At 45.7% G+C, this 26,035-nt stretch overlaps 1 protein-coding gene across 7 annotated transcripts in view; it reads left to right on the forward strand.

The window, feature by feature from the left end:
* The window catches only part of MACROD2 (mono-ADP ribosylhydrolase 2), a 3,459,957-nt gene that overhangs the window by 3,364,139 nt on the left and 69,783 nt on the right, over nt 1-26,035 (forward strand). For 6 of the 7 annotated variants that reach the window (XM_077485921.1, XM_077485924.1, XM_077485922.1 and 3 more), the window contains exons 18-19: nt 753-824; nt 10,882-10,947. In XM_077485921.1, the coding sequence (XP_077342047.1) occupies nt 753-824; nt 10,882-10,947 (138 nt within the window). The remainder of the gene's footprint in view (nt 1-752; nt 825-10,881; nt 10,948-26,035) is intronic. The other variant, XM_077485927.1, reaches the window with a different exon arrangement.

The following is a 26,035-nucleotide window of genomic DNA, read 5'->3' on the forward strand; positions in this document are numbered from 1 at the left end:
TTCTCTCACATCTTCTGAAGTGTGGTTAACTGCAATTAGCCATCATCTGCCCACTTTTTTTCTGGCCCAGCTCTTCTCTGACCCTCTTAGTGTACCTTAGTTAGCTGTTACTCTCTCTTCTTCACTCTCTGCCATAAATAGCTTCCACCCTGTCTCCTCTTTCTTTATGATTGACTTCTGCTCTTCCTCCTATACCCTCGCCCAATACCCTTGCCCCCTTCCTTAACAGATGATAGCCTTACTTGACCAAATAATATGTGTCCAGCTAAAATATTGTCTAATTGGTTAGTCATGCATATGAGTGTGTTGAATCACATAGACTCTGAAATGCATTCAGCTTTGCGGAGCTACTTTTTATCTATTCAAGACAACCATATAGAAGGAGGCACAAATGGTCTATACTTCCAGGACTATGAAAAGCCTTTCAACAACACTCCATCTCACTTACAATCCTACCACCTACGGGTCTATGGGTCTCTTACTAAATTTAGATACGATCATCTAGAGGTAGACAGAAGAGGGATACAAAATAGGGAAAACATTATAAAAATTAATAAATTATGAAGTTTGGTGCCCCCCCCCCCCTTACCTACTAGCCCATAAATGTTATTAAGGTAAGTACCCTGCATAAAGACCTCATATTATTATGACTTCAAAATCTGATCCTACTTTTATCTAACAGAAGTCTATAAAATTCTAACAGTAACACCTGAGGTTTTCATTAAATTACTTTTTTTATTGTTCTCTTTTAGAAGTAGAAATAGAAGAGAAGAACAAGCAAGAGGAAACCGAACCCAGCCAAGAAATGAGCATTGACTCACAATGTAATAATAAGCACAAACATAATTTTAACATGCTTTATTGGATTAATAATTAGTGATGGACGAACGTTTCGCCCGGCGGTCGTTTCGCGGCGAATTTCCGACATTCGCGGTCCGCACGTTCGAACGCCTTTTTCCGTCGTTCGCCGCGGCGGACTTACGTGTTTAATGTATACAAGAACTTTAACCTTTGGTGACACGTTTATCATGTGATACAGGACAGCCAATTGAGACATGACAGCACATGGACACTTGTACATTCCCCCTAACCTATAAATACACCCGATCCGGTGGCCATTTTACATTCTTTCTTCTGTTACGATAGGGACAGGTTCCTGTGTGGAGTAGGGAGAGATAAACCACTAGCTATTTGGTACACAAAAGTTCTTTTCAGGACTGGTATAGGTGTTAGGTGTTGATAGGTTTGCTGTGCTGCTGATTCTTGCAGCAGCCTGAGTGTCTTTTGTTAGTTTAGAGAAAGGGAAAGGACGGTGTATGCTACAGGGACAGCCAGATTAGTCTTTCATCATCATCATCATCATCATCATCATTAGCTGTTACTATCAAGGTCCACAAAAGAGCTGTTCCAGTAACCACTAATCGTTCTCTTTTTTTGCCAATTTGTATAGGGACAGGAAGGAAGCAGTGTTGTCAGGCAGTGAGGGTAATTTTAAAGACTTGCTGTTATTATTAGTTCCACAAAGGTTCTTTTCAGGACTGGTATCAGTGGTACAGTAATAGGCTTGTACATGTATAATATTCTTTCTTCCAAATATAGAAAGGATATTATACTTGACTGCTGCCCTTCTGCTGCAGTCTGCTAAACATTCACAACTCACTTGTTCCACAAAAGTTCTTATAAGGACTGGTAACTTGGTATAGGGTGCTACGGTACATAGGCTTGAGTGCGGTACAGTCTGCTGTTCTGTAAGGACCGCTATCGGTCCACAATAGATAGGGTTGACGTGCACCACTGCTGACCGCTGCCCTATACTGCAGCAGTCCTTCAGCGGTATAGGGACTGACGTACAGTCTGCTAAACACTAATACACAACCTGCTTGGTCCACAAAAGTTCTTATAAGGACTGGTAACTTGGTATAGGGTGCTACGGTACATAGGCTTGAGTGCGGTACAGTCTGCTGTTCTGTAAGGACCGCTATAGGTCCACAATAGATAGGGTTGACGTGCACCACTGCTGACCGCTCACCTATACTGCAGCAGTCCTTCAGCGGTATAGGGACTGACGTACAGTCTGCTAATCACTAACACACAACCTGCTTGTTCCACAAAAGTTCTTATAAGGACTGGTAACTTGGTATAGGGTGCTACGGTACATAGGCTTGAGTGCGGTACAGTCTGCTGTTCTGTAAGGACCGCTATCGGTCCACAATAGATAGGGTTGACGTGCACCACTGCTGACCGCTGCCCTATACTGCAGCAGTCCTTCAGCGGTATAGGGACTGACGTACAGTCTGCTAAACACTAATACACAACCTGCTTGGTCCACAAAAGTTCTTATAAGGACTGGTAACTTGGTATAGGGTGCTACGGTACATAGGCTTGAGTGCGGTACAGTCTGCTGTTCTGTAAGGACCGCTATAGGTCCACAATAGATAGGGTTGACGTGCACCACTGCTGACCGCTCACCTATACTGCAGCAGTCCTTCAGCGGTATAGGGACTGACGTACAGTCTGCTAATCACTAACACACAACCTGCTTGTTCCACAAAAGTTCTTATAAGGACTGGTAACTTGGTATAGGGTGCTACGGTACATAGGCTTGAGTGCGGTACAGTCTGCTGTTCTGTAAGGACCGCTATCGGTCCACAATAGATAGGGTTGACGTGCACCACTGCTGACCGCTGCCCTATACTGCAGCAGTCCTTCAGCGGTATAGGGACTGACGTACAGTCTGCTAAACACTAATACACAACCTGCTTGGTCCACAAAAGTTCTTATAAGGACTGGTAACTTGGTATAGGGTGCTACGGTACATAGGCTTGAGTGCGGTACAGTCTGCTGTTCTGTAAGGACCGCTATCGGTCCACAATAGATAGGGTTGACGTGCACCACTGCTGACCGCTCACCTATACTGCAGCAGTCCTTCAGCGGTATAGGGACTGACGTACAGTCTGCTAAACACTAATACACAACCTGCTTGGTCCACAAAAGTTCTTATAAGGACTGGTAACTTGGTATAGGGTGCTACGGTACATAGGCTTGAGTGCGGTACAGTCTGCTGTTCTGTAAGGACCGCTATAGGTCCACAATAGATAGGGTTGACGTGCACCACTGCTGACCGCTCACCTATACTGCAGCAGTCCTTCAGCGGTATAGGGACTGACGTACAGTCTGCTAATCACTAACACACAACCTGCTTGTTCCACAAAAGTTCTTATAAGGACTGGTAACTTGGTATAGGGTGCTACGGTACATAGGCTTGAGTGCGGTACAGTCTGCTGTTCTGTAAGGACCGCTATCGGTCCACAATAGATAGGGTTGACGTGCACCACTGCTGACCGCTGCCCTATACTGCAGCAGTCCTTCAGCGGTATAGGGACTGACGTACAGTCTGCTAAACACTAATACACAACCTGCTTGGTCCACAAAAGTTCTTATAAGGACTGGTAACTTGGTATAGGGTGCTACGGTACATAGGCTTGAGTGCGGTACAGTCTGCTGTTCTGTAAGGACCGCTATCGGTCCACAATAGATAGGGTTGACGTGCACCACTGCTGACCGCTGCCCTATACTGCAGCAGTCCTTCAGCGGTATAGGGACTGACGTACAGTCTGCTAAACACTAATACACAACCTGCTTGGTCCACAAAAGTTCTTATAAGGACTGGTAACTTGGTATAGGGTGCTACGGTACATAGGCTTGAGTGCGGTACAGTCTGCTGTTCTGTAAGGACCGCTATCGGTCCACAATAGATAGGGTTGACGTGCACCACTGCTGACCGCTGCCCTATACTGCAGCAGTCCTTCAGCGGTATAGGGACTGACGTACAGTCTGCTAAACACTAATACACAACCTGCTTGGTCCACAAAAGTTCTTATAAGGACTGGTAACTTGGTATAGGGTGCTACGGTACATAGGCTTGAGTGCGGTACAGTCTGCTGTTCTGTAAGGACCGCTATCGGTCCACAATAGATAGGGTTGACGTGCACCACTGCTGACCGCTCACCTATACTGCAGCAGTCCTTCAGCGGTATAGGGACTGACGTACAGTCTGCTAATCACTAACACACAACCTGCTTGTTCCACAAAAGTTCTTATAAGGACTGGTAACTTGGTATAGGGTGCTACGGTACATAGGCTTGAGTGCGGTACAGTCTGCTGTTCTGTAAGGACCGCTATCGGTCCACAATAGATAGGGTTGACGTGCACCACTGCTGACCGCTGCCCTATACTGCAGCAGTCCTTCAGCGGTATAGGGACTGACGTACAGTCTGCTAAACACTAATACACAACCTGCTTGGTCCACAAAAGTTCTTATAAGGACTGGTAACTTGGTATAGGGTGCTACGGTACATAGGCTTGAGTGCGGTACAGTCTGCTGTTCTGTAAGGACCGCTATCGGTCCACAATAGATAGGGTTGACGTGCACCACTGCTGACCGCTGCCCTATACTGCAGCAGTCCTTCAGCGGTATAGGGACTGACGTACAGTCTGCTAAACACTAATACACAACCTGCTTGTTCCACAAAAGTTCTTATAAGGACTGGTAACTTGGTATAGGGTGCTACGGTACATAGGCTTGAGTGCGGTACAGTCTGCTGTTCTGTAAGGACCGCTATCGGTCCACAATAGATAGGGTTGACGTGCACCACTGCTGACCGCTGCCCTATACTGCAGCAGTCCTTCAGCGGTATAGGGACTGACGTACAGTCTGCTAAACACTAATACACAACCTGCTTGGTCCACAAAAGTTCTTATAAGGACTGGTAACTTGGTATAGGGTGCTACGGTACATAGGCTTGAGTGCGGTACAGTCTGCTGTTCTGTAAGGACCGCTATCGGTCCACAATAGATAGGGTTGACGTGCACCACTGCTGACCGCTCACCTATACTGCAGCAGTCCTTCAGCGGTATAGGGACTGACGTACAGTCTGCTAATCACTAACACACAACCTGCTTGTTCCACAAAAGTTCTTATAAGGACTGGTAACTTGGTATAGGGTGCTACGGTACATAGGCTTGAGTGCGGTACAGTCTGCTGTTCTGTAAGGACCGCTATCGGTCCACAATAGATAGGGTTGACGTGCACCACTGCTGACCGCTGCCCTATACTGCAGCAGTCCTTCAGCGGTATAGGGACTGACGTACAGTCTGCTAAACACTAATACACAACCTGCTTGGTCCACAAAAGTTCTTATAAGGACTGGTAACTTGGTATAGGGTGCTACGGTACATAGGCTTGAGTGCGGTACAGTCTGCTGTTCTGTAAGGACCGCTATCGGTCCACAATAGATAGGGTTGACGTGCACCACTGCTGACCGCTGCCCTATACTGCAGCAGTCCTTCAGCGGTATAGGGACTGACGTACAGTCTGCTAAACACTAATACACAACCTGCTTGGTCCACAAAAGTTCTTATAAGGACTGGTAACTTGGTATAGGGTGCTACGGTACATAGGCTTGAGTGCGGTACAGTCTGCTGTTCTGTAAGGACCGCTATCGGTCCACAATAGATAGGGTTGACGTGCACCACTGCTGACCGCTGCCCTATACTGCAGCAGTCCTTCAGCGGTATAGGGACTGACGTACAGTCTGCTAAACACTAATACACAACCTGCTTGGTCCACAAAAGTTCTTATAAGGACTGGTAACTTGGTATAGGGTGCTACGGTACATAGGCTTGAGTGCGGTACAGTCTGCTGTTCTGTAAGGACCGCTATCGGTCCACAATAGATAGGGTTGACGTGCACCACTGCTGACCGCTGCCCTATACTGCAGCAGTCCTTCATCGGTATAGGGACTAAGAGTTTTGTCACAGGGTCATTTAAAAAATGACAGGCAGAGGAAGAGGCAGGCCCTTCCGCAGGGGTGGTAGGGGTAGGGCAGGAGCAACAGGCTTGAGCCAAAGTGGGAAGTTGCAGAAGGTGCGTTCAATTACTTTAAAGGATGCACCAGACTTGGTTGAGTGGCTCGCTCAGCCTTACTCTTCTGCACCCTCCTCATCCTCTCGATCTGCACCCTCTTCTTCACTCTCTGCTATGTGCACCCCCAAAGACACTACCACCAACAACACGACCACCACCACCACCACCACATACCTTCCGCTTGAGTCACTGGAATTATTTTCCGATCCATATCAAGAGGACATTTCTGATGCGCAGCCACTCTTGGTATTGGATCAGGAAGAGGAGGTAGCAACAAGCGCTACTCAGCAGTCTGACGCCAGTACCCAGATCAGCCCAAGGAGGAGGTTGGTCCCCGGTGTTGCTGCCTACTCCGAGATCTCTACTTATAGCGGTGGGGAAGGTGACGTTGATGATGACGTGTCTAGTGATGTCACGTGGGTGCCCACAAGAGAGGAAGAGGAGGGGAGTTCAGAGGGAGATATGGACCAGCAGATAGGGAGGAGAAGCAGCAATGACTTACATTGCACAGCAGGGACAAAGCAGACTGCAAATGTATCAGGAGCGAGTCATCGACCATGTACGGTCACATCTGGCGCTCCCAGGACACCGGCACATGGCTCCGCAGTGTGGGCTTTTTTTAACGTGTCCGCTGCTGACAATAGCGTTGCCATCTGCAATCTTTGCAGTCAACGCGTTAGTCGCGGTAAGCCCAATACTCACCTAGGGACGACCGCCTTAAGAAGGCACATGAGCAGCCATCACCGAGCCCAGTGGGAGCAACGGAACACACAAAGCCACACTGCAGGCTCTCACCGTCCAGCCTCGTCTTCTACTTCTCCTTCTCCTCTCTCCTCACAATTGTCCTCCACTCCACCTTCCATCACGCCAAGCTCACATTTTTCTGCAAAAAGGCAGGCTTCCGTGGGCCTAATGTTTGAGCGTAAAAAAATGATGACGCCGGATAACCCTCTTGCCCAACGGTTGGCGGCTGGCTTGTCAGAACTCATAGCCCGCCAACTACTGCCATATAAACTGGTGGACTCGGAGGCCTTTCGCAAATTTGTGGCCATTGGAACACCACAATGGAAGGTCCCAGGAAGGAAGTATTTCTCAGAGAAGGGCATCCCAGAGCTATATGGCCATGTTCAGCGGCAAGTGAATGTATCTCTGGCACACAGTGTCGGTGCCAAGATACATCTGACCACAGACACGTGGTCTAGCAAACACGGGCAGGGAAGGTATATCAGTTTTACTGCCCACTGGGTGAACCTTCTGACGGCCGTCAAGCATGTAACCCGTGGCACCCGTGTAGATTTGGTTTTACCGCCACGGATTGCATGCAGGCCTGACTCTTCTTCTCCTCCTCCTACTCCATCCTCCTCCCTCTCCTCCTCAGCTGCCTCCTCCTTTTCCGCTGCTAGCGTCTCTTCCACTGCACCGCCCAAGCTCCCCAGAACCTATTCCACATGCCAGGTGAGACGTTGCCATGCCGTGCTGCGTCTGTTGTGCCTGGAAGCAAAGAGCCACACTGGCCCGGCACTCCTTTCAGCTTTGCGTTCACAGGCAGATGAGTGGCTAACACCGCTCAATTTGACAGTTGGTAAAGTGGTGTGTGACAACGGTGCCAATCTGCTTAGCGCATTGAAACAGGGCAAAATCACGCACGTGCCGTGCATGGCACACGTCTTAAACTTGGTCGTGCAGCGATTCCTTGTCAAATACCCTGGGGTCCAGGACATCTTGCGGCAGGCAAGGAAAATCTCGGCCCATTTCAGAAGATCTTACACGGCCATGGCTCGCCTTGCTGACATTCAGCGGCGACACCATCTGCCGGTCAGACGTCTTATTTGCGATTGCCCGACGCGATGGAACTCAACCTTCTATATGCTTGATAGGCTGCTCCAGCAGAAACGTGCAGTTAACGTCTACCTGTATGAACTCTGCGAAAGAAACGGTTCTGGGGAGCTGGGTTTTTTTTCACCGCGCCAGTGGCTGCTCATGCGCGACACATGCAGACTTCTGCGGCCATTTGAGGAGATCACCAAACTGGTCAGTCGCAGCCATGGCGCCATCAGTGACATGGTACCTTATGCCTTCTTTCTGGAGCGTGCATTGCGTCGTGTCATTGATCAGGCTGTGGAGGAGCAGGAGCGGGAAGATGAGGAAGTCGCAATGCTGGATGAATTCCCAGGGGGGGCTACTCTATCTGAGACAAGTCAACAACAGGAGTCTGATGAGGAGTCAGAGGAGGATGGTGCCGGGGCGGATGAGCAGGAGCAAGAAGAGCATGCTTTAAACCTTTCTGGGATCCCTGTTGTGCGAGGATGGGGAGAGGAGAATGAAGAGGACGACATTATCCTGGATGATGAGCAGGAGCCAGGCCACCACACCGCTTCCACTTTAGTGCAAATGGGGGCCTTCATGCTCCAGTGTTTTAATAGGGACCCCCGTATAAAAAGCATGAGGGTCAAGGACCAGTACTGGGTGGCAACGTACTTAGACCCCCGGTACAAACACAAAATGGCGGAAATGTTACCGCCGTCGCAGAGGGCTGTCAGAATGCAGCACTTCCAGGCCTTGCTTCGAGAAATGCTGCATTCTGCTTTTGCGTGCGCTGGCAGAGGAGCAATTCCCACTCCCAGAGAAGGATTTGCGGGTACCAATCCAACAGCGCCTGCAAGAAGAGGCCGGTTTGAAGATGTGTTGGTGACTTCGGATATGAGGTCATTCTTTCAGCCGACCCATCGACAGGTGTCATCCGGATCCAGCATCAGGGAACGCCTAGACCGTCAGGTGTCCGACTACATTGGGTTAACGGCCGATGTGGACGCTCTGAGGAGTGATGAACCCCTAGACTACTGGGTGGGCAGGCTTGACCTCTGGCCAGAGCTTGCCCAATTTGCAATCGAACTGTTGGCTTGCCCCTCATCCAGTGTCCTGTCCGAAAGGACGTTCAGCGCAGCAGGGGGGATTGTGACCGATAAGCGTACTCGCCTAGCTCACCACAGTGTTAACTACCTCACATTTCTAAAAATGAATGAGGCATGGATCTCGGAGGAATTCAACACATGTGACCAGTAGACCATGTATATGTCTATAAACTATTTTTTTAATCAAGCACACAGACCTTCTTAATTCATTTGGCTCACTTCCTTGACCCAAAAAAGCACACCGTACTATATGCCCCTACCCTCCTCTTTGAAGAGGTTGAGCGGTGTCATATTTCTACTGGGGCTGCTTATGATATCCCTGTGCTGTGCTGACTTCCTCCTGGGGGTTCTTATTATGAAGGGATCACACTATCCCTGTGCTGTGCTGACTTCCTCCTGGGGGTTCTTATTATGAGGGGATCACACCATCCCTGTGCTGTGCTGACTTCCTCCTGGGGCTGCTTACGGTGCTGCTGTCAGTGCTGTATGTCACGGTGCTGCTGTCAGCGCTGTATGTCACGGTGCTGCTGTCAGCGCTGTATGTCACGGTGCTGCTGTCAGCGCTGTATGTCACGGTGCTGCTGTCAGCGCTGTATGTCACGGTGCTGCTGTCAGCGCTGTATGTCACGGTGCTGCTGTCAGCGCTGTATGTCACGGTGCTGCTGTCAGCGCTGTATGTCACGGTGCTGCTGTCAGCGCTGTATGTCACGGTGCTGCTGTCAGCGCTGTATGTCACGGTGCTGCTGTCAGCGCTGTATGTCACGGTGCTGCTGTCAGCGCTGTATGTCACGGTGCTGCTGTCAGCGCTGTATGTCACGGTGCTGCTGTCAGTGCTCTGTATTACGGTGCTGCTGTCAGATGCCTCTATCACGGTGCATGTGTCATTCCGGTATGTCACGCTGCTGGTGATCATCTCCTGCACCCTCTTCTTTGCCTACCCTGGTCCCTGACCTTCCCTCTCCTCCATTGCCTTCATTAGCTCCATAGTCCTGAATTGTTAGAACAATTTCCCAAATAAAATAAAAATGCTTGTAGTTATCGATCCCAAATTCACCTCATACATGTACTATGTCATTGTCCAGATGGTGGGACTACGTTTTACCCCCTAATAATTACCACGTGGCCGCAAATTCGACATGAAGGTTTGCAAAGTTCGCCTCCCATTGAAGTCAATGGGGCCCGCGGCGAACGTTCGGTTTCGCGAACGTTTGGGTCCGTTCGCATTTCGCGTTCGCGAAACGTCCCGTCGGAAGTTCGTCCATCACTATTAATAATTAACATGCAGCATTCAAAAAGAAACACAAAGAGCCCAAAGAAGAAAACACGAAACTCGTTAAAGCAAAAAAACAGCCACTCACATATACCAAACCCAGCCTATCTCAAAGAAGTATTTTATTACTTTGTAGAAATTGAATGGCACATTCATGAAAAGCATATTTGCCATCTGTGGATGTTTTAGCTAAATCAGGACACCCCAACCCCACCAATTCCGCCCCACAAAAATGACAAAAATAACAAACACATGTACTGTCTTTTTCAGTAACAGTTGAAAGTGAGTGGTAAAGCTGTCTGAACAGATTGTTAGATGTAACAAATGCTGGCTTACAGGAATACATTGGGTTTGCCTGCCATGTGGGCTTGTTGTGAATAAAGGAAAATTATAGATTATTTTCAGTAAGCACATATTTCAAAGTAGTGTATTTCAATGTTGCATTTTAAGTTAGACTGAAGAAAACAAAAACAATAGTTCACTTTAAAGCCCAGTTCATTTTAAAGCCTGGGGCAAAAAATAATTAAATTACATCGCAGGCGCCTTGGACAGGTAAGTGTCCTTATTAAAAGTCAGCAGCTACAGTGTTTATAGCTGCTGACTTTAAAAAAAAAATGTTTTGCTGGAACACCCCTTTAATAAATGTGGCATCTATGACACTCTGTAACCCCATGATACAGACACAAACACACACACACACACATGTATATATATATACAGTATATAATGTATGTGTGCATCACTGCTAACAATTAGTTTTATCTATTTTGCAGCGCAAAGCGTAATCATGGATTCACAAGAACTACTATCTCCCAACCCTCTAGCAGACGAACCTATAGGTAATGTTGCTGGTCATATGTGTAAAGTTCATTTTTATAGTTTATTTTAAGTTTATGTATGATAGTTATGGCGCATTGCCTGATTTATCTGATACCCTGAAAGCGCACACATCAGCTTTTTTAGAAAGACAGAAAGAGAGCTACATGCTTTATGAAATAATTCTGGGACTTAGATTCATCTCTAGGTTAAAAAATGTGTTAAGTATGGCGCTAACAACGTGAAAAATACAAAATGTGTGTATAAGTGCAGCTGCCCCTTTAAGTGGATAAGGCCACCTTCAAATCAAAACATTAAAAAAGTAAGGCACTACTATACCACTCCAATACTTTATATACATTTTAAAAATATAACGTAATAAACCATTAATCCATAATTAATATCTCAATTCATTTATAAGTGCAAGAAAAATCCCATAAGTAATATAGTCCTTTTAAGATTCTCCAGCCACCATGTTTAAAGATGCGAAGTGCGAACTCCAGGAGCTTCAGATCTGATTTGATGCAGATTTTGCAAAATGCATCTAGCCTGCACGTCTGCCATCATTGACGTCACTTCCTGTTGGTCTCGGGCATCGCTTCCGGTTCTTGGAATGTACGCCGGCTCTATACAAGCTGCTAGCATCTATAATAAGGCTGCTAGTGTTGGTGCTGGTGGTAGAAAAATTAAATGTGTTGTTTTATATTAAATTCTTAATACAAAACACTAAAAAACACTATAAAACATTATAAAACACTATTAAAAACACTACACTATCACAATCTATCATACTTTTTGGATTACTTTTCCATGGAATGAGAGAAAGACATCTGGAGGGCCTGGTGTCGGTGAACCTCTTACGGTATCACATATTGAGTATTGGAAATATGAGCAGAGGAGTTATATTGGTTATCATCCCAAATTATTTGAGGGATGTTAAATACTGTATTTATGGTTGGTGAGTGTGCTTTTCATACACACTGTGGGGGAGAATCTTAAAGTGGTTGTAAACCCACTACCAAAAAAAAAAAACCTGCAAGACAAAAGCATAATGAGCTAGTATGCATAGCATACTAGCTCATTACGAATTACTTACCTTAGATTGAAGCACCCGCAGCAGTCCTCATACACTGCTCTGGCCGGCGACATTGCTCCCAGAGTTACTTTCGGGTATTGCAGGCTCTGGCATTGTGATTGGCCGGAGCCGCAGTGTCATCACCATGTGCGCAGGCGCCGCCGGTAATGGCACACTAACTGAAGCAACAGCAGATACAGGGGAGATATCTCTTAAACCGTGCGGGTTTAGGAGATATCCAAGGTAGCTACAGGTGAGCCTTATTATAGGCTTACCTGTAGTAAAAAGTGGTTATAAAGGGTTTAAAACCACTTTAAAGGGACTATATTACTTATGGGACTTTTATGCACATATACAGTATATGAATTGAGATCTTAATTATGGATTGATGGTTGAATGTGTTATATATTTTTTTTCATGTATATGAAGTATTTGAGTGGTATAGTAGTTCCTTACTTTTTTCATGTTTAGGTTTAGATTTATCTTTATCTCTCTCTGCCCGCGGTGCTTTGAACTGAGTGTGGGAAGGGGATGGGGGTCAAGGAAATACAGTTTCATACATTGGTAGTCCAGTGTTTTTTTTTCTAGATGAGTGTAATAAATGGCCACTTCTTGGGTTTTGGTTCGGTAATCTTTTAGGATGGGGAAGTAAAAATAAAATAATGGGGTTGCGTAAGTGTGCACACCCTAGTATAACTGGAATTGAAGCTGTGTTCAGAATTAAGTAATAACATTCAAACTTATGTTAAATAGGAGTCAGTATACATCTGCCATCATTTAAAGTGCCTCTTATTAACCCCAAATAAAGTTCAGCTGTTCTAGTAGGTCTTTCCTGACATTTTCTTAGTCGCATTCTACAGCAAAAGCCATGGTCAGTAGAGAGCTTCCAAAGCATTAGAGGAATCTCATTGTTAAAAGGTATCAGTCAGGAGAAGGGTACAAAAGAATTTCCAAGGCATTAGATATGCCATGGAAAGCAGTGAAGACAGTCATCATCAAGTGGAGAAAATTTGGCACAACAAGAACTGGACATCCCTCCAAAAGTTATGAAAAGACAAGAAGAAAACTGGTGAGGGAGGCTGCCAAGAGGCATACAGCAACATTAAAGGAGCTTCAGGAATATCTGGCAAGTACTGGCTGTGTGGTACATGTGACAACAATCTTCCATATTCTTCATATGTCTGGGCTATATGGTAGAGTGGCAAGATGGAAGCCTTTTCTTACAAACAAAAACAACGCAAGCCTGGCTAAATTTTGCAAAGACATACCTGAAGTCTCCCAAAAGCATGTAGGAAAATATGTTATGGTCTGATAAAACCAAGGTTTAACTTTTTGGCCATAATTCCAAAAGATATGTTTTGTGCAAAAACAACACTGCACATCATCAAAAGAACACCATACCCACCGTGAAGCATGGTGGTGGCAGCATCATGCTTTGGGGCTGTTTTTCTTCAGCTGAACAGAGGCCTTAGTCAAGGTAGAGGGAATTATGAACAGTTCCAAATACCAGTCAATATTGGCACAAAACCTTCAGGCTTCTGCTAGAAAGCTGAACATGAAGAGGAACTTCATATTTCAGCAATCAACATGACAATGACCCAAAGCATACATTATTATTATTATTATTATTATTCAGGATTTATATAGCGCCAACAGTTTGCGCAGCGCTTTACAATATGAGGGCAGACAGTACACTTACAATACGAATCGATACAGGAGGGATCAGAGGGCCCTGCTCGTTAGAGCTTACAATCTAGAAGGGAGGGTCAAGTTGAAACAAAAGGTTTTAACTGTGGGGGGATGAGCTGATGGAGAAAATGAAGATACAGTTAGGTGGGGGTAGGGTAGGCTTCTCTGAAGAGAAGTGTTTTCAGGGATCGTCTAAAAGCTAATAAAGTAGGAGATAAGCGGACAGATTGGGGTAGGGCATTCCATAGGATTGGGGAGGCTTTGGAAAAGTCCTGGAGGCGAGTATGGGAGGAGGTGATGAGGGAGCTAGAGAGCAGGAGGTCTTGAGAGGAACGAAGAGGACGAGTAGGTTGGTATTTAGAGACTAAGCCAGTGATGTAGCTGGGGGCAGAGTTGTGGATGGCTTTGTATGTAATTGTTAGTATTTTGAATTTAATTCTTTGGCTGAGCGGGAGCCAGTGGAGGGATTGACAGAGAGGGGTAGCAGACACCGAGCGATTGGTAAGGTGGATGAGTCTGGCAGCGGCATTCATAATGGATTGAAGAGGTGCTAGACTATGTAGAGGTAAGCCAGTGAGGAGGGAGTTGCAGTAGTCAAGGCGAGAGATGACCAGCGAGTGAATTAAGAGCTTTGTTGTCTCATTGGTTAGAAAGGGGCGTATTTTGGAGATGTTGCGGAGGTTGAGGCGGCAAGATTTGGACAGTGATTGGATGTGTTGCTTGAAGGAGAGTTCAGAGTCCAAGACTACACCTAGAATCTTGGCATGAGGGGATGGGCTTATGGTTGTGCCATCAATTTTGACAGTGAGATCAGGGGAAGGGGCATATGGGGGAGGAAAAATTATAAGTTCGGTTTTGGATAGATTGATTTTGAGGAAGTGGTGTGACATCCAGACTGATATTTCTGATAGTAAATTAGTGATACGTGAGGAGACAGAGGGAGTGAGCTGAGGGGTAGAGAGATAGATTTGGGTGTCGTCAGCATAGAGGTGGTATTGGAAGCCATGGGAGGCTATCAGTTGACCCAGAGAGGAGGTATAGATTGAAAATAGGAGTGGTCCAAGGACAGAACCTTGGGGGACCCCAACAGAGAAAGGAAGAGGAGAGGAGGAAGTAGAGTTGTAAGAAACGCTAAAGGTGCGGTTGGATAAGTAGGAAGAGAACCATTGTAGAGTACGGTCACAGAGACCAAAGGTGTGGAGTTTTTTGAGAAGGAGGGGGTGGTCAACTGTATCAAAGGCAGCAGAGAGGTCCAGGAGGAGGAGTACAGAATAATGTCGATTGGTTTTGGCCATACATCCAAAACAACAAAGGAATGGCTTCAGCAGAAGAAGATTGAAGTTTTGGAATGGCCCAGCCAGAGCCCAGACCTAAATTTGATTGCAAATCTGTGGGGTGATCTAAAGTGAGCTGTGCACAGGTGATGCCCTCGCAATCTGACAGTTGTGGAGTTTTTTTGCAAAGAAGAGTGGGCAAATATTGCCAAGTCAAGATGTGCCATGCTGATAGAATCATACCCAAAAAGACTGAGTGCTCTAATAAAATCAAAAGGTGCTTCAACATAATATTAGTTTAAAGGTGTGCACACTTATGCAACCATATTATTTTTTCTTTTCTTACATCAGGGGACACAGCACCATAGTAATAACTATGTGGGTTATCATACTATCAGGTGCTGGACACTGGCACGCCCCTTAAGACGGAAACTTCCCCATATAACCCCTCCCATTACTGGGAGTCCTCAGTTTTTGTGCCAGTGTCTAAGGTGTTGGGCATGTGTAAGGATGTGTGTACTGAGTTCCATGGGTAGTAACCCTTTGATGAGAGCCAGCCATCCTGACCAGATCCATTCTGATGTCTCCGTAATGGACTAAATGAATGGTACCCGAGCCTCGTCATCCGAAGACATGAAAAAAAGGTTTTGGGGCAATTTACGGCCATTTTAACCCCCCTCACCGCCGGCCGCCATGTTGCCAGCACTCATACACTTACCTAGTGGGAAGGGGGGCCGTTTTCACGCGGGGGCATGGCTAAATGGCATCACATGCCGGCCACACGTGGAGGAAGTATTTTAAGCTATACAGGAAAAGCTAAAGTCTGGCGGTGGAGGGACAGAGCAGAGTGGTTGCTGGTCAGGTTTGGTGACACAGGCATCTCCCTTTTGTTGACAACATTGTACTGTATAGCTAGGATTAATAGCAATTGTACTGTACTATAGCCTAACAAGTGTAACATTCTTTAGCTGGTACTGCCTCTGCTTTGTACTGTAAGCTATGAGTGATAAAGGGACCAGGAACCCCTCTAAGGGTTCTAAGGGGTTAATGGTATACAAAAAACTAAAAACCCTTCCAAAAGAATGTCTGTCTTCCTCCCCTGAGAGGTAAAAAGAGAAAAATACAGCCAGTCAGATGAAGCCATCAAGGGTAGAACACTTCTGTCCCTGTATTTCATACAAACAGGTTTTTCTCCTACCATTAAAAGATTATTGCTACGATGTCTCTCCATAGTAGGACTAAACATAGCAGATTCCCATCTAGTCCTCTGGGCCCTTTTGTTGAGGTGCAGGAGGCTGGGGATCAGGTAGATCTTCCCAAATATTGGAAGATACTTATTTTCCTCTTCAGAGGATCCTAACAGGGAGGGAGTAGCCGCACAAGTCAGGTGTTAGTCTATTCCCTTACTTAACCCTTTTGTTGCCTGCCATGGGCTCTTGAGGTATCTACCTCTAATATGGTTCATTTGAACCTCACCCACCTGGGAGTCCATTTAACATGGTGTCCTATTGAACAAGTTCTGTAGTGCAAATCTGCAAGATGCAAAAAGCACTAAAATGCATAACTATGTACTCTGAATGGGAACATTTTTATGAAAGAAGTGGGGGGGGGTCCAGCTATTAATGCTGCAAACAGTTCACTGAGCAGAGTCTCACATGTCCAGTGGATAATGCACTGATGTTAAAGGATCCAGCAAGTTAAGGTTGGATTTTCCTTTTAAAGACAAGATGTCTTTTGCAGTTCTGGCTGCAATTGGAGTGGCTCAGTCCATTAACCCCTTAACGTCTGCTCCACTAGTGTGGTGGAGCACATTTTGAGTCACGCCAATGCATTGGAATGTGGACTCGAAAGCGTTAAGGAACAGGTGTGAGATACTTGAAAGTTCTGCCTAATCAGCAGGCCCGGCAAGGGGGCTGGTGTATTTGACGCAATGTGTCTCACAGATGCTATGAAGGACTCGATTTAAGCCCTATGGCTTATGCTTGGACTAGTGCATTTTTGCAGAGGTCTGTGGCTGAGATATTGGTCAGCTGAAGCACCAGGTGAAAACCCTTAGCCAGTCTGTGTCCCTTCCTGGGGTACAACTATTTAGAGTGGATAAGTACATCCAAAAGGCAGTAAAAGGAGGTTCAAACAATTCTCCTTTAATCATGCAGCCTCTCCTATGCCTGGGGTATCTGCCTTTAGGCAGTCTCAATGGTCTCAATCGTCAGGTTCAGGAGAAAGTTCCCAGGAGCAGCACCAGGATCTTGGGGGCAGAAAGCCCATGAAGCAGAATGCTAAGGCCTTAACATGAAGGAGCACCCCCACTTGTTTAAGTAAGGGGAAAGGTCCTGCGATTCTCAAAGTCTGGCAGGAACAATGTTAAGAGCAGAATGATTTCTGCAATTTTTTTCTCTAGGTTACATCTAGAATTTCAAGAGCCCGGATGGCCCAATCGGCGTTCGATCCGAGCGTTCGGGTCCTGTTTGGGTGGTGCCTGTGGGGTCATTGGGGCTGCTGATGCGGCAGTCTTATGCAAGAGTGTCTGTCTCCTCAAAGAATGCTCCTAAGGTTCCAGAGAAAAAAGAAAAAAAAATAGAGGAGAAAAAAAGAGAAAGGAGAAGTGTCTCTTTCTGGTCTCTGGATCAGCTGTTATCCCAGTCGGTGATATCAGAGATTCCCTTAGTGGAACAGGGTTTTTTGGCTCAAACCTTTTAAGGTCCCATATCCAAGCAGAGAGGTAAGACCCACTCTAGATCTCAGAGATCTGAATCGGCACTTAAACATCCGATTCTTTCATAATTCGATCAGCTGTGTCCATCCTGAAAGGAGGGGAGTTGTATATCTCCATGTGCCAAAGTTTCCCCACTTACCAGAAATCTCTGCGGTTTGAAATATAAAATTATTTTTTTCAATCGTGGCACTGCCATTCAGCTTTGCCACAGCACTATGAGTGTTCTGAAAGATTCTGACACCTCCTTTAGCCAGGTTAAAGGCTCAAGGCATAGCGGTCCTAGCATATTAGAAGATCTACTTTGAATAGATCATTCAGTCTCAGGTCTAAAGCCAGAGTCTGATCTCAGCTATAGATAGCTGAAATCTCTAGGTTGGATTTTCAGCCTAGGAAGATTCTCCTTAAAACCATCAAGGAGGTTACTTGGGAGCTGGTTATAGAAACCATACAGAAGATAGTATCCTTACCTCAGTCATGAATCAGTTCCATTGTAGGACTAATTCAACTTATCAGGAAAGGAACATTCCTTCATTTTAGCTGCAGGAGATTATTAGGGGAAATGGTGGCCTCCTTCAAGGCCGTCCCTTACGCGCAGTTTTATTCAAAGACTGCTTCAAGACACCATCCTGTTGGTCTGGAATAAAGAGAATTCAGGCCTTGTCTGTTTCCATTACGCTTGGCTCTCGACATAGGTCAGAGGCTAAATTGGTGGTTGTTGTCCAGCAGGAGGGAAAATTTTTATCCTGCAAGGTGTTAACAACAGATGCCAGCCTTCTAGGCTGGGGAGCAGCCCTGGAAGAAGATTCGGTCCAGGGGAGATGGTCCAGGTTAGAGGACCTTGCTTATCAACTTTGTTGGAAGTTTCAGGCAGTACATCTGGCCATAGAGTCTTGGCGGTCAGATTACAGGACTGTCCTGACAGGATTCAGTCTGATAGAGCTACGGTGGTGGCTTACATAAAAAAAAAAAGGTGAATAATGTTCTAGCTTTGGCAGAACACAACACTCCTTGCCTATCGGCAATTTTAATATTTCAGGCGTACTACTTGACAATTATTTCCGGGAGAATGATCTCTTCACCCTGACATCTTCCTAGCAATATGTCAGATGGGGTACACTGGACATGGACCTATTCGCGTCCACATTCATTAGTAAGGTCAACAACTTTATGTCAAACAGGGGGTCCGCTAGCAGTGGATATTCCTAGGCAGACTCCATTTGCATGCAGACTACCCTAGGTAACTATGTGATACTTACGATGATTGAAAAATCTGAACTCAAATTAATACAAGGGGATGTGAAGAAAGGGTTAGATGATGCTGGATTTTAGCCAGCCAGGAAATGAAGGAGTCTCTATCAGAAGTGCTGCAACTTCTAAAGTAGACCGTGAAAAGCTCACAGTATGCAGCGAAATTAGAGTAAGCAAATTTCAGTACAGGAGAGCAGTGGCGGCTGGTGCTCCATATTTCAGGAGGGGGCAAACCAACGCCACCCCCTCCACCATGGGAGACAGATGGCTGCCTTACCTCTGTTTTGCCCATCCCCTCCTTGAGCCAGGGAGTGCTGGATGGCTGAGCCGGATGGTGAGCTATCCCTGGAGTGGCAGCTGGTGGGTCTGTTGAACTTCTCCTGCTTCTCCCCCGGCCGTGTGTCTCCTCCCTCCTCCCCCTTTGCCAATATCATCACTGTGCAGACACAGAGCTATGTCTAAAGCTCTTAAGCCCCATACACACTGTCAGATTTTCTGCTGATTTTTGTCTTCAGATTCACCAAAACCATGTAGTGCAAGGGCCTGCCTGATTGCATACAAATTGAAACTCCTAAAGTTTAACCTCATTATATGGTTTTGGTAAATCTGAAGGAAAAAATCTGCAGAAAATCTGATAGTGTGTATGGGGCTTTATTCTATCTTTTTGGAAAAGTGTTAGCCCTTGTACACACGGTCGGACATTCCGACAACAAAATCCGTCGGATTCTGTCCGAAACTTGTGTTGCATACACACGGTCGGACAGAGTTGTTGTAAAATCCGATCGTACGTAATGTGATGACGTTATTTCGTTACGACGGGACTACGTTCAGGCTAGTAGCCAATAGCTTTGGTCTAGGAACTTGATCTGAGCATGCGTGGCACTTTGTCCGATCGGAATTCTCTACACACAATCCAATCGGACAAAGTCCGATCGGATCATGTTTTCGGAAAGTTTTATAGCCCAGCTCTAAAACTTGGTCCGTCGGATATTCCGACGGAAACAGTCCAATGGAGCCCACACACTGTCGGATTATCCGACAACACGGTCCGATCGGACATTTTCCATCGGAATGTCCGACCATGTGTACAAGGGCTTAGAGATATTAAAAAAGGACACCAAAGCTGTTGATTTTCAATTGCACTTGGCAACGGCAGCAGGAGATTATAAAGTAAAAATGCTGTGCACTCTCTCTCCCTTCTTCATGTTCTTGACTCATGTGTGGCAGTCTACACCTCCAGAATTACGTTTACTGCACTGGTACCTCCGTTTGCCTAATCATATTAATTATAGTTGTCTTGGAGCACTCCGACATTTTCATTTCTGCTTTCAAAAACCACGTTGTACAATATAATTCAATCCACATTGGAAATCATACTCACATCATGACTGCTTTGTTTTAGTTAAAGCTCTTATATTAAATTTAGGTAAATGGTTTGGATATGCTTGAATTGCACAATCATTTGGTAGCCCTATTATACACTAATTGGAGTTTCTGTGTTCTCTGTTTTATTGTCCTATTAACAAAGAATTAACATTTTGCTGTTTGATGCAAAATGACCGTGTTTTATAACATAACATCAGTCCCAAATGGATTCTATTGAATTGTCCTGGTAGGCAGCTGAAAATGGAATTTTTCAAAATTATATTCCATTATCACAATTATGGCGACTTGGGTTTAGATTTAGCTCTGTATAAACACATCTGTTTTTTGTTATGGATAACAAAAACAATTTTAAGATGTCATCACTTTCGCGAGAAAACTGGAAAAAGTTCTGCAAAGATGTTTGTATTACAGATGACAGCTGTTTTTTCTGTAGTGTATTTCTGTAATTCTTGAATTATTTATTATAGTTGTTTGATCATATTATAAAGCAGGCATTGGTTAAGTGTCCATTCACACCAGATGCCTTGGCACCGTTTTTTCAAAGTATGCCAACAGAAGGACCTGTTAATAATAGTATGGTAACCCCCCATAGGGGTTGCTGGAGTCAGGGATTCCAACTGCTGCACAACCATTCATGCAGCATTTAATTCTTTCATTCGGAGAAAGAAATTATTCTTTGGCTTGTTTTTGTAGTTTTATTAGGGGGTGATAACTTGGATGGGGTAAGGGATTATGGAATGCCCACTGTAAAAACAACAATACTTCAGGGACACTTCTTCCCTATTCCCAGACTTCTCTTCTTTCTTCCACCTGTTCCTCCTCTTTGCACAGCTTCCGCTGGTTCAGTCCTGGGGAAACGTATGCTGTGTACAGGTAATCGGACTTTCTGGCAGAATCCATTGGATAATTCGATCGAGTGTGGGCTCCAATGGACTTTTTTTTCTCAAAAGTCAGACGGACCTAGAAAAAAAAACATATTTCAAATCTATCTGACGGACTCAAGTCCAATAGACTAAAAATTGGGAAAACCGTTCCTCTGTGTGCTAGTCCGACGGACCAAATACGACGCAAGGGCAGCTTTGGCTACTGGCTATTGAACTTCCTTGTTTAGTCCCATTTACGTCACCACGTTCAAAATGAACAGACTTTCGAACGTACTTAGTCTGGTCTAGTGTGGCCAAGTCCGATTCGTTCAGAAAGTCCGTCAGACCTCCGCCGAAAGTCCGTCGGGAAGACCGTCCGACCTAGTCCATCGAAAAGTCCAGTCGTGTGTACGCGGCATACCAGTCTATTGTCAGTTCAGCAACAGCCCATTACAGGCAGGAACTCTCAGTCCCTTAGCAAAGTAGCACTTAAGAAATGAACAGCACACCACATTTCATTCTGCTTCCCTGTGGCCACTGGTTCCAGTTCCACTGCTTGCTAGCCTCCTGAGCTCAAGTCTGAGGTAAGTTCCCCACCGGTAAGGAGTCTCTCAAGGGCCACCAACAGCCTCCCTCAGCACTGCTTCTCCATCTTCCACCCAACTCTTCTCCCAGCATGCCTCATTCCAATTTATGGGCTCCTCAGTCCCCTCCCATGCCCACTCCTGGGTATTGGCTAAGGCCCCATAAATATGCAGAACATCCCCTTCTCACTTCCACCCGCTAGTTCCAGAATTTTCTCCAACTTTCCAGATACCAGGGGGAGGCACCAGAGGACTATGTGTATGAATCATTTATTTAAAAAAAAAATATTTTTGTTAAAGGGTACAAGTGTAAATTCTGTTTTTCTAGATATTTGCTTCCTTTAACACCCTGCAGAATAATAGTAATAAATGGAAAAGCGGGAAGGTCGGATCTCTTAAAGTGGCTGTAATGCATATACCTCTATTGCAGCCTTTTTCAAACTTCTTAACATGGAGGAACCCCTGAAATAACTTTCAGGGAATCCCTGGTAATGAATTCTATATCTACAGCTTTCAGGAAGAAAGCTCCTTCTACTTGTGGTCATTGAGAGGATTTCACCTTTGCAAGTAGCTAAAAAAGATTGCCAGTGTCAGTATAAGAGGCAGGAGTTGCCAATTGTTCAAGGTTTGAGGTATTAGTGTGCTTGTGACAGAAACAATTAAAGTGGTTGTAAACCCTTACAAACCACTTTGACCTACAGGTAAGCCTATATTAAGGCTTATCTGTAGGTCCAAGAAATATCTCCTAAACCTATATGGTTTAGGAGATATTTGCCCGAAAACAGGCACCGCATGCGCCGTAGACAGCGGTGCACTGAGCGCGGCATTCTCAACGACGGAGCTGCCGCGCGTGTCGGCTCCCGTGCGCATGCGCGGGAGTGACGTCATTGCGGCTTCGCCGAATGACAGCGGCGGAGCTGCGAGACCCCACCGAGAAGATGGATGCGGCAGACTACAGGGGACATCGGCGATTTCGCTGGCTCCTGTGTCAGGTAAGTGACACATAATGGACTACTATGCGATGCATAGTAGTCCATTATACTTTGCCTTTGCAGGGAATGAAAGAGGAAGTAAACTCATCAGTGTTTACTTCCTCTTTAAGTATCGTATCACAAGCAGTACTCAATTGTTCCTTTTATTGAAGAAACCCCTAGCAACCTCTGGGGGAACCCTAGGGTTCCATAGGACCCTGGTTGAAAATGGTTGCTCTATAGTGGGAACTAGCCTCAACCAATAGCATTTAGTGTGATTTGTGACTTCACTCTGACAGGTTATGCCAACCCCCCATGAATCCTGGGGGATAGCAGGGGATTGACAGCCTCAGCTTTGCATGTTTCCCTATTAGACTGTGTAGAGGGGGATGTCCACCCCCCACTCAGTTCTCAGATTACACTCAGCTCCCTACTGAATGCTGTGTTGTTTGTGACATCAGATCTCCATCCCCTGCCTTGTGGAGCTGAAAAATAGCCTTTGATATGTGAACTTTGAACAGCTGTAGAGAAGATAGGGCTGTAGATAAACCACTACAACATATGTAGGAAGATTTGTTTCATTTTTGTGCATCACATGAAGCCAGTCACTTTACTGGGTATATGTAAGGATGTACAACCACTTTAAAGGGGTTGTAAACCCTCAAGGTCTTTCACTTTAAGGTGAAAAACCCCCTGTGATGCAGCAGTCCCCCAGAGCCCCCCTTTTACTTACCTGATCCCAATCGTTCCAGCAACAGGGATGAGCACACCAGCTCCAGCCGGTGTCTCGGGTCCTGATTGGATAGATTGATATCAGCGCAGCCATTGGCTCCTGCTGCTGTCAATCAAATCCATTAACGTGGGAGTCGGGGGTGGGGTTGAGTTCTGCTGATCAATGGACGCAACAGCAGGGCACAGGAGCGCATCCGCATGAGTGTCCCAAGGGCGGCTTTTCAACAGGGAACTCGAGAAGAGGAGGAGCCAGGCGTGCCACTGAGGGACCCCAGAAGAGGAGGATCGGGGCCACTTTGTGCAAAACCTACTGCACAGAGGATATACGTATGAAATGTTTGTTGTTTTTTTGTTTTGTTTTTTAAATGGACCTTTACATATCCTATAAACTGGCTATGCATTAGTAAATTTTGTACAAAAAAAATCAGTACATTCGATGACTTGATGAATGTAGTTGGAAAATACTTTAAAAAAAGTTGTCCGTTTGCTTTAATGATTGGATGGATACTTACAAAATGGATATTTACAAAAGAAAACAACATTCACTTAGCCAAAGAGCATATGCACATATGTTGACAGGTCAAGAGCGCAAAGGGATGACTTCATCTCAGAGCTGCTGCTCCTTCATTGTCCAGTAAGCTAGGGGTGTTTACAGAAAAAACCTGTGCTGTTACTGCAGTGGAAGACCAGGTTCAAGACCCTGGTAGCTGCTGACTTTTAAAATATGGACACTTACCTCTCCAGAGTGCCTGCGATGTCGGCACCCGAAGCCGATCTGTCCCTTGGCTCTCGGGTGCTGCTGCCGCCATCTTCGGTAAGCCTTCATTTCCTGGTTCCCTACTGCGTATGCGTGTGGGTTCACGTTAGTCTAGACTGTCTCCTGGGACCCTTGTGTCCCCCAGAAGACATCAGGGGGGCGGGAAGTGATATAGATACCCGCGGGTGGCTCCCCCTCCCCCCTGAAATGTGCCAAATGTTACACCGGAGGAGGAGGATTCCGGAAAGCAGAACTTCCATTTTTGGGTGGAACTCCGCTTTAAACAGAATTATAAATCAGGCAAGCAGTTCAAATATATGTATTTGAAGTGCTGCTTGGTGTTTAGGACAACCCTATTTCCTCAGTTGAAGAAATCCTCTGGGTATGTTAAATGTTTAATGAAATAATCAAAACAGAACTTTATTTGGACATGATTGGATGGATGATGAACACATATTCATTTTACTTTACATAAAGTACAGCTTTGGACAAACCTTTGTTTTTTTTTTCCATTTTGAACAGAGTGAGGGAGGGTTAGAACCCCCATTGGGTTTTACTGTTATTTCTGTAGCTATTGAGAACATATTCTCTTACTTTTTGTTTGGTCACCGAGACACAAAGTAAGAAAAATCTCTCCAACAGGGGCACAATATTTTCCCAAAGCAGACTGATGAAGGGTGAGAACAATCAGGTTTTCGATACTGTCTATAAACCTGTCTATAGATCTCAGTTCTCCTGTGGTTACCTGGATAGGAATCGAGAAGAAATATTCCCAACAAGGATATAAATGTCAAGAAAATCCTCCGCCATTCTAACCAAAAGAAAAAGTTTTGGATGGAGCAGGGCTTTTTTTTTTGACAGTTCAATAAATCATGAAAGATTTTGTCTAAAGCTATTTTTACACTACTACGTGTCAGGAATATGGACAAAGCTGCACACTTTCCCGATATTCACAGAAATGTGCTGCCCTTTAGCAGATGGGTGGCAGTGCCATTAATTAATTAAATGGCACCTTCATGTATCTGCTAAAAAAAAAATGAAAGTGCATGATGCTGCGCTTTTTTTGGTAAAGGGTCACAGACATTTCTTGCGCATTGGGAAGCCCACAGAAATGAATGTATGAAGACGCATGCATGCTTGGTTGCACCTGTAGGTGTGAACCTTATTAAAATGCGTTTGTCCATATGCATGCTGTTTAACCACTTCCCACCCGGCCAATGTATATATACGGCCGGGTGGGAGCCGCCTGCTCCTGATAGGACGTTCAGGAACGTCCTTCAGGAGTAGCGGGATCGCGCGCGCGCGCGCCCGCGCAGCGGCGCGATCCCGATGTGCTCGTGTCACCCGGACACGGCACATCTCAGATCGGCAGGAGGGCTCTGTGATTGGCCCTCCTGATCACATGACAGCCGTGTCCAATCACGGCCGTCATGTGATGTAAACAAACAGCCGGTTGCTAGGCAATCGGCTCTCCTCTCCTCACACGGAAGTCATCGCAGAGGAGAGGAGAGCGGATCGCTGCAGCCGGCTGATGATCAGTGAGTATGGGCTGCTTTTCACAGCTTTTTACTCACTGATCATCAGTGTAGTGTCAACACACAACACACCACACAGTACAAACACAGTCCCCACATATGTCCCCAAAACACACATGTCCCAAAACATACATGTCCCCAAATAATAAAAACACATGTCCCTAATAATAAAAACATGTCCCCCACATATGTCCCACTAAAATCACATGTCCCAATGATTATCTGCACACATATGTACGTGATCACCTGCACACATATGTACATGATCATTTGCGTACATA

The sequence above is a fragment of the Lithobates pipiens genome, unplaced genomic scaffold, assembly GCF_037356315.1.
Source record: "Lithobates pipiens isolate NorthernLeopardFrog02 unplaced genomic scaffold, aLitPip1_a1.2 Scaffold_18, whole genome shotgun sequence".
Taxonomy (NCBI): Eukaryota; Metazoa; Chordata; class Amphibia; order Anura; family Ranidae; genus Lithobates; species Lithobates pipiens.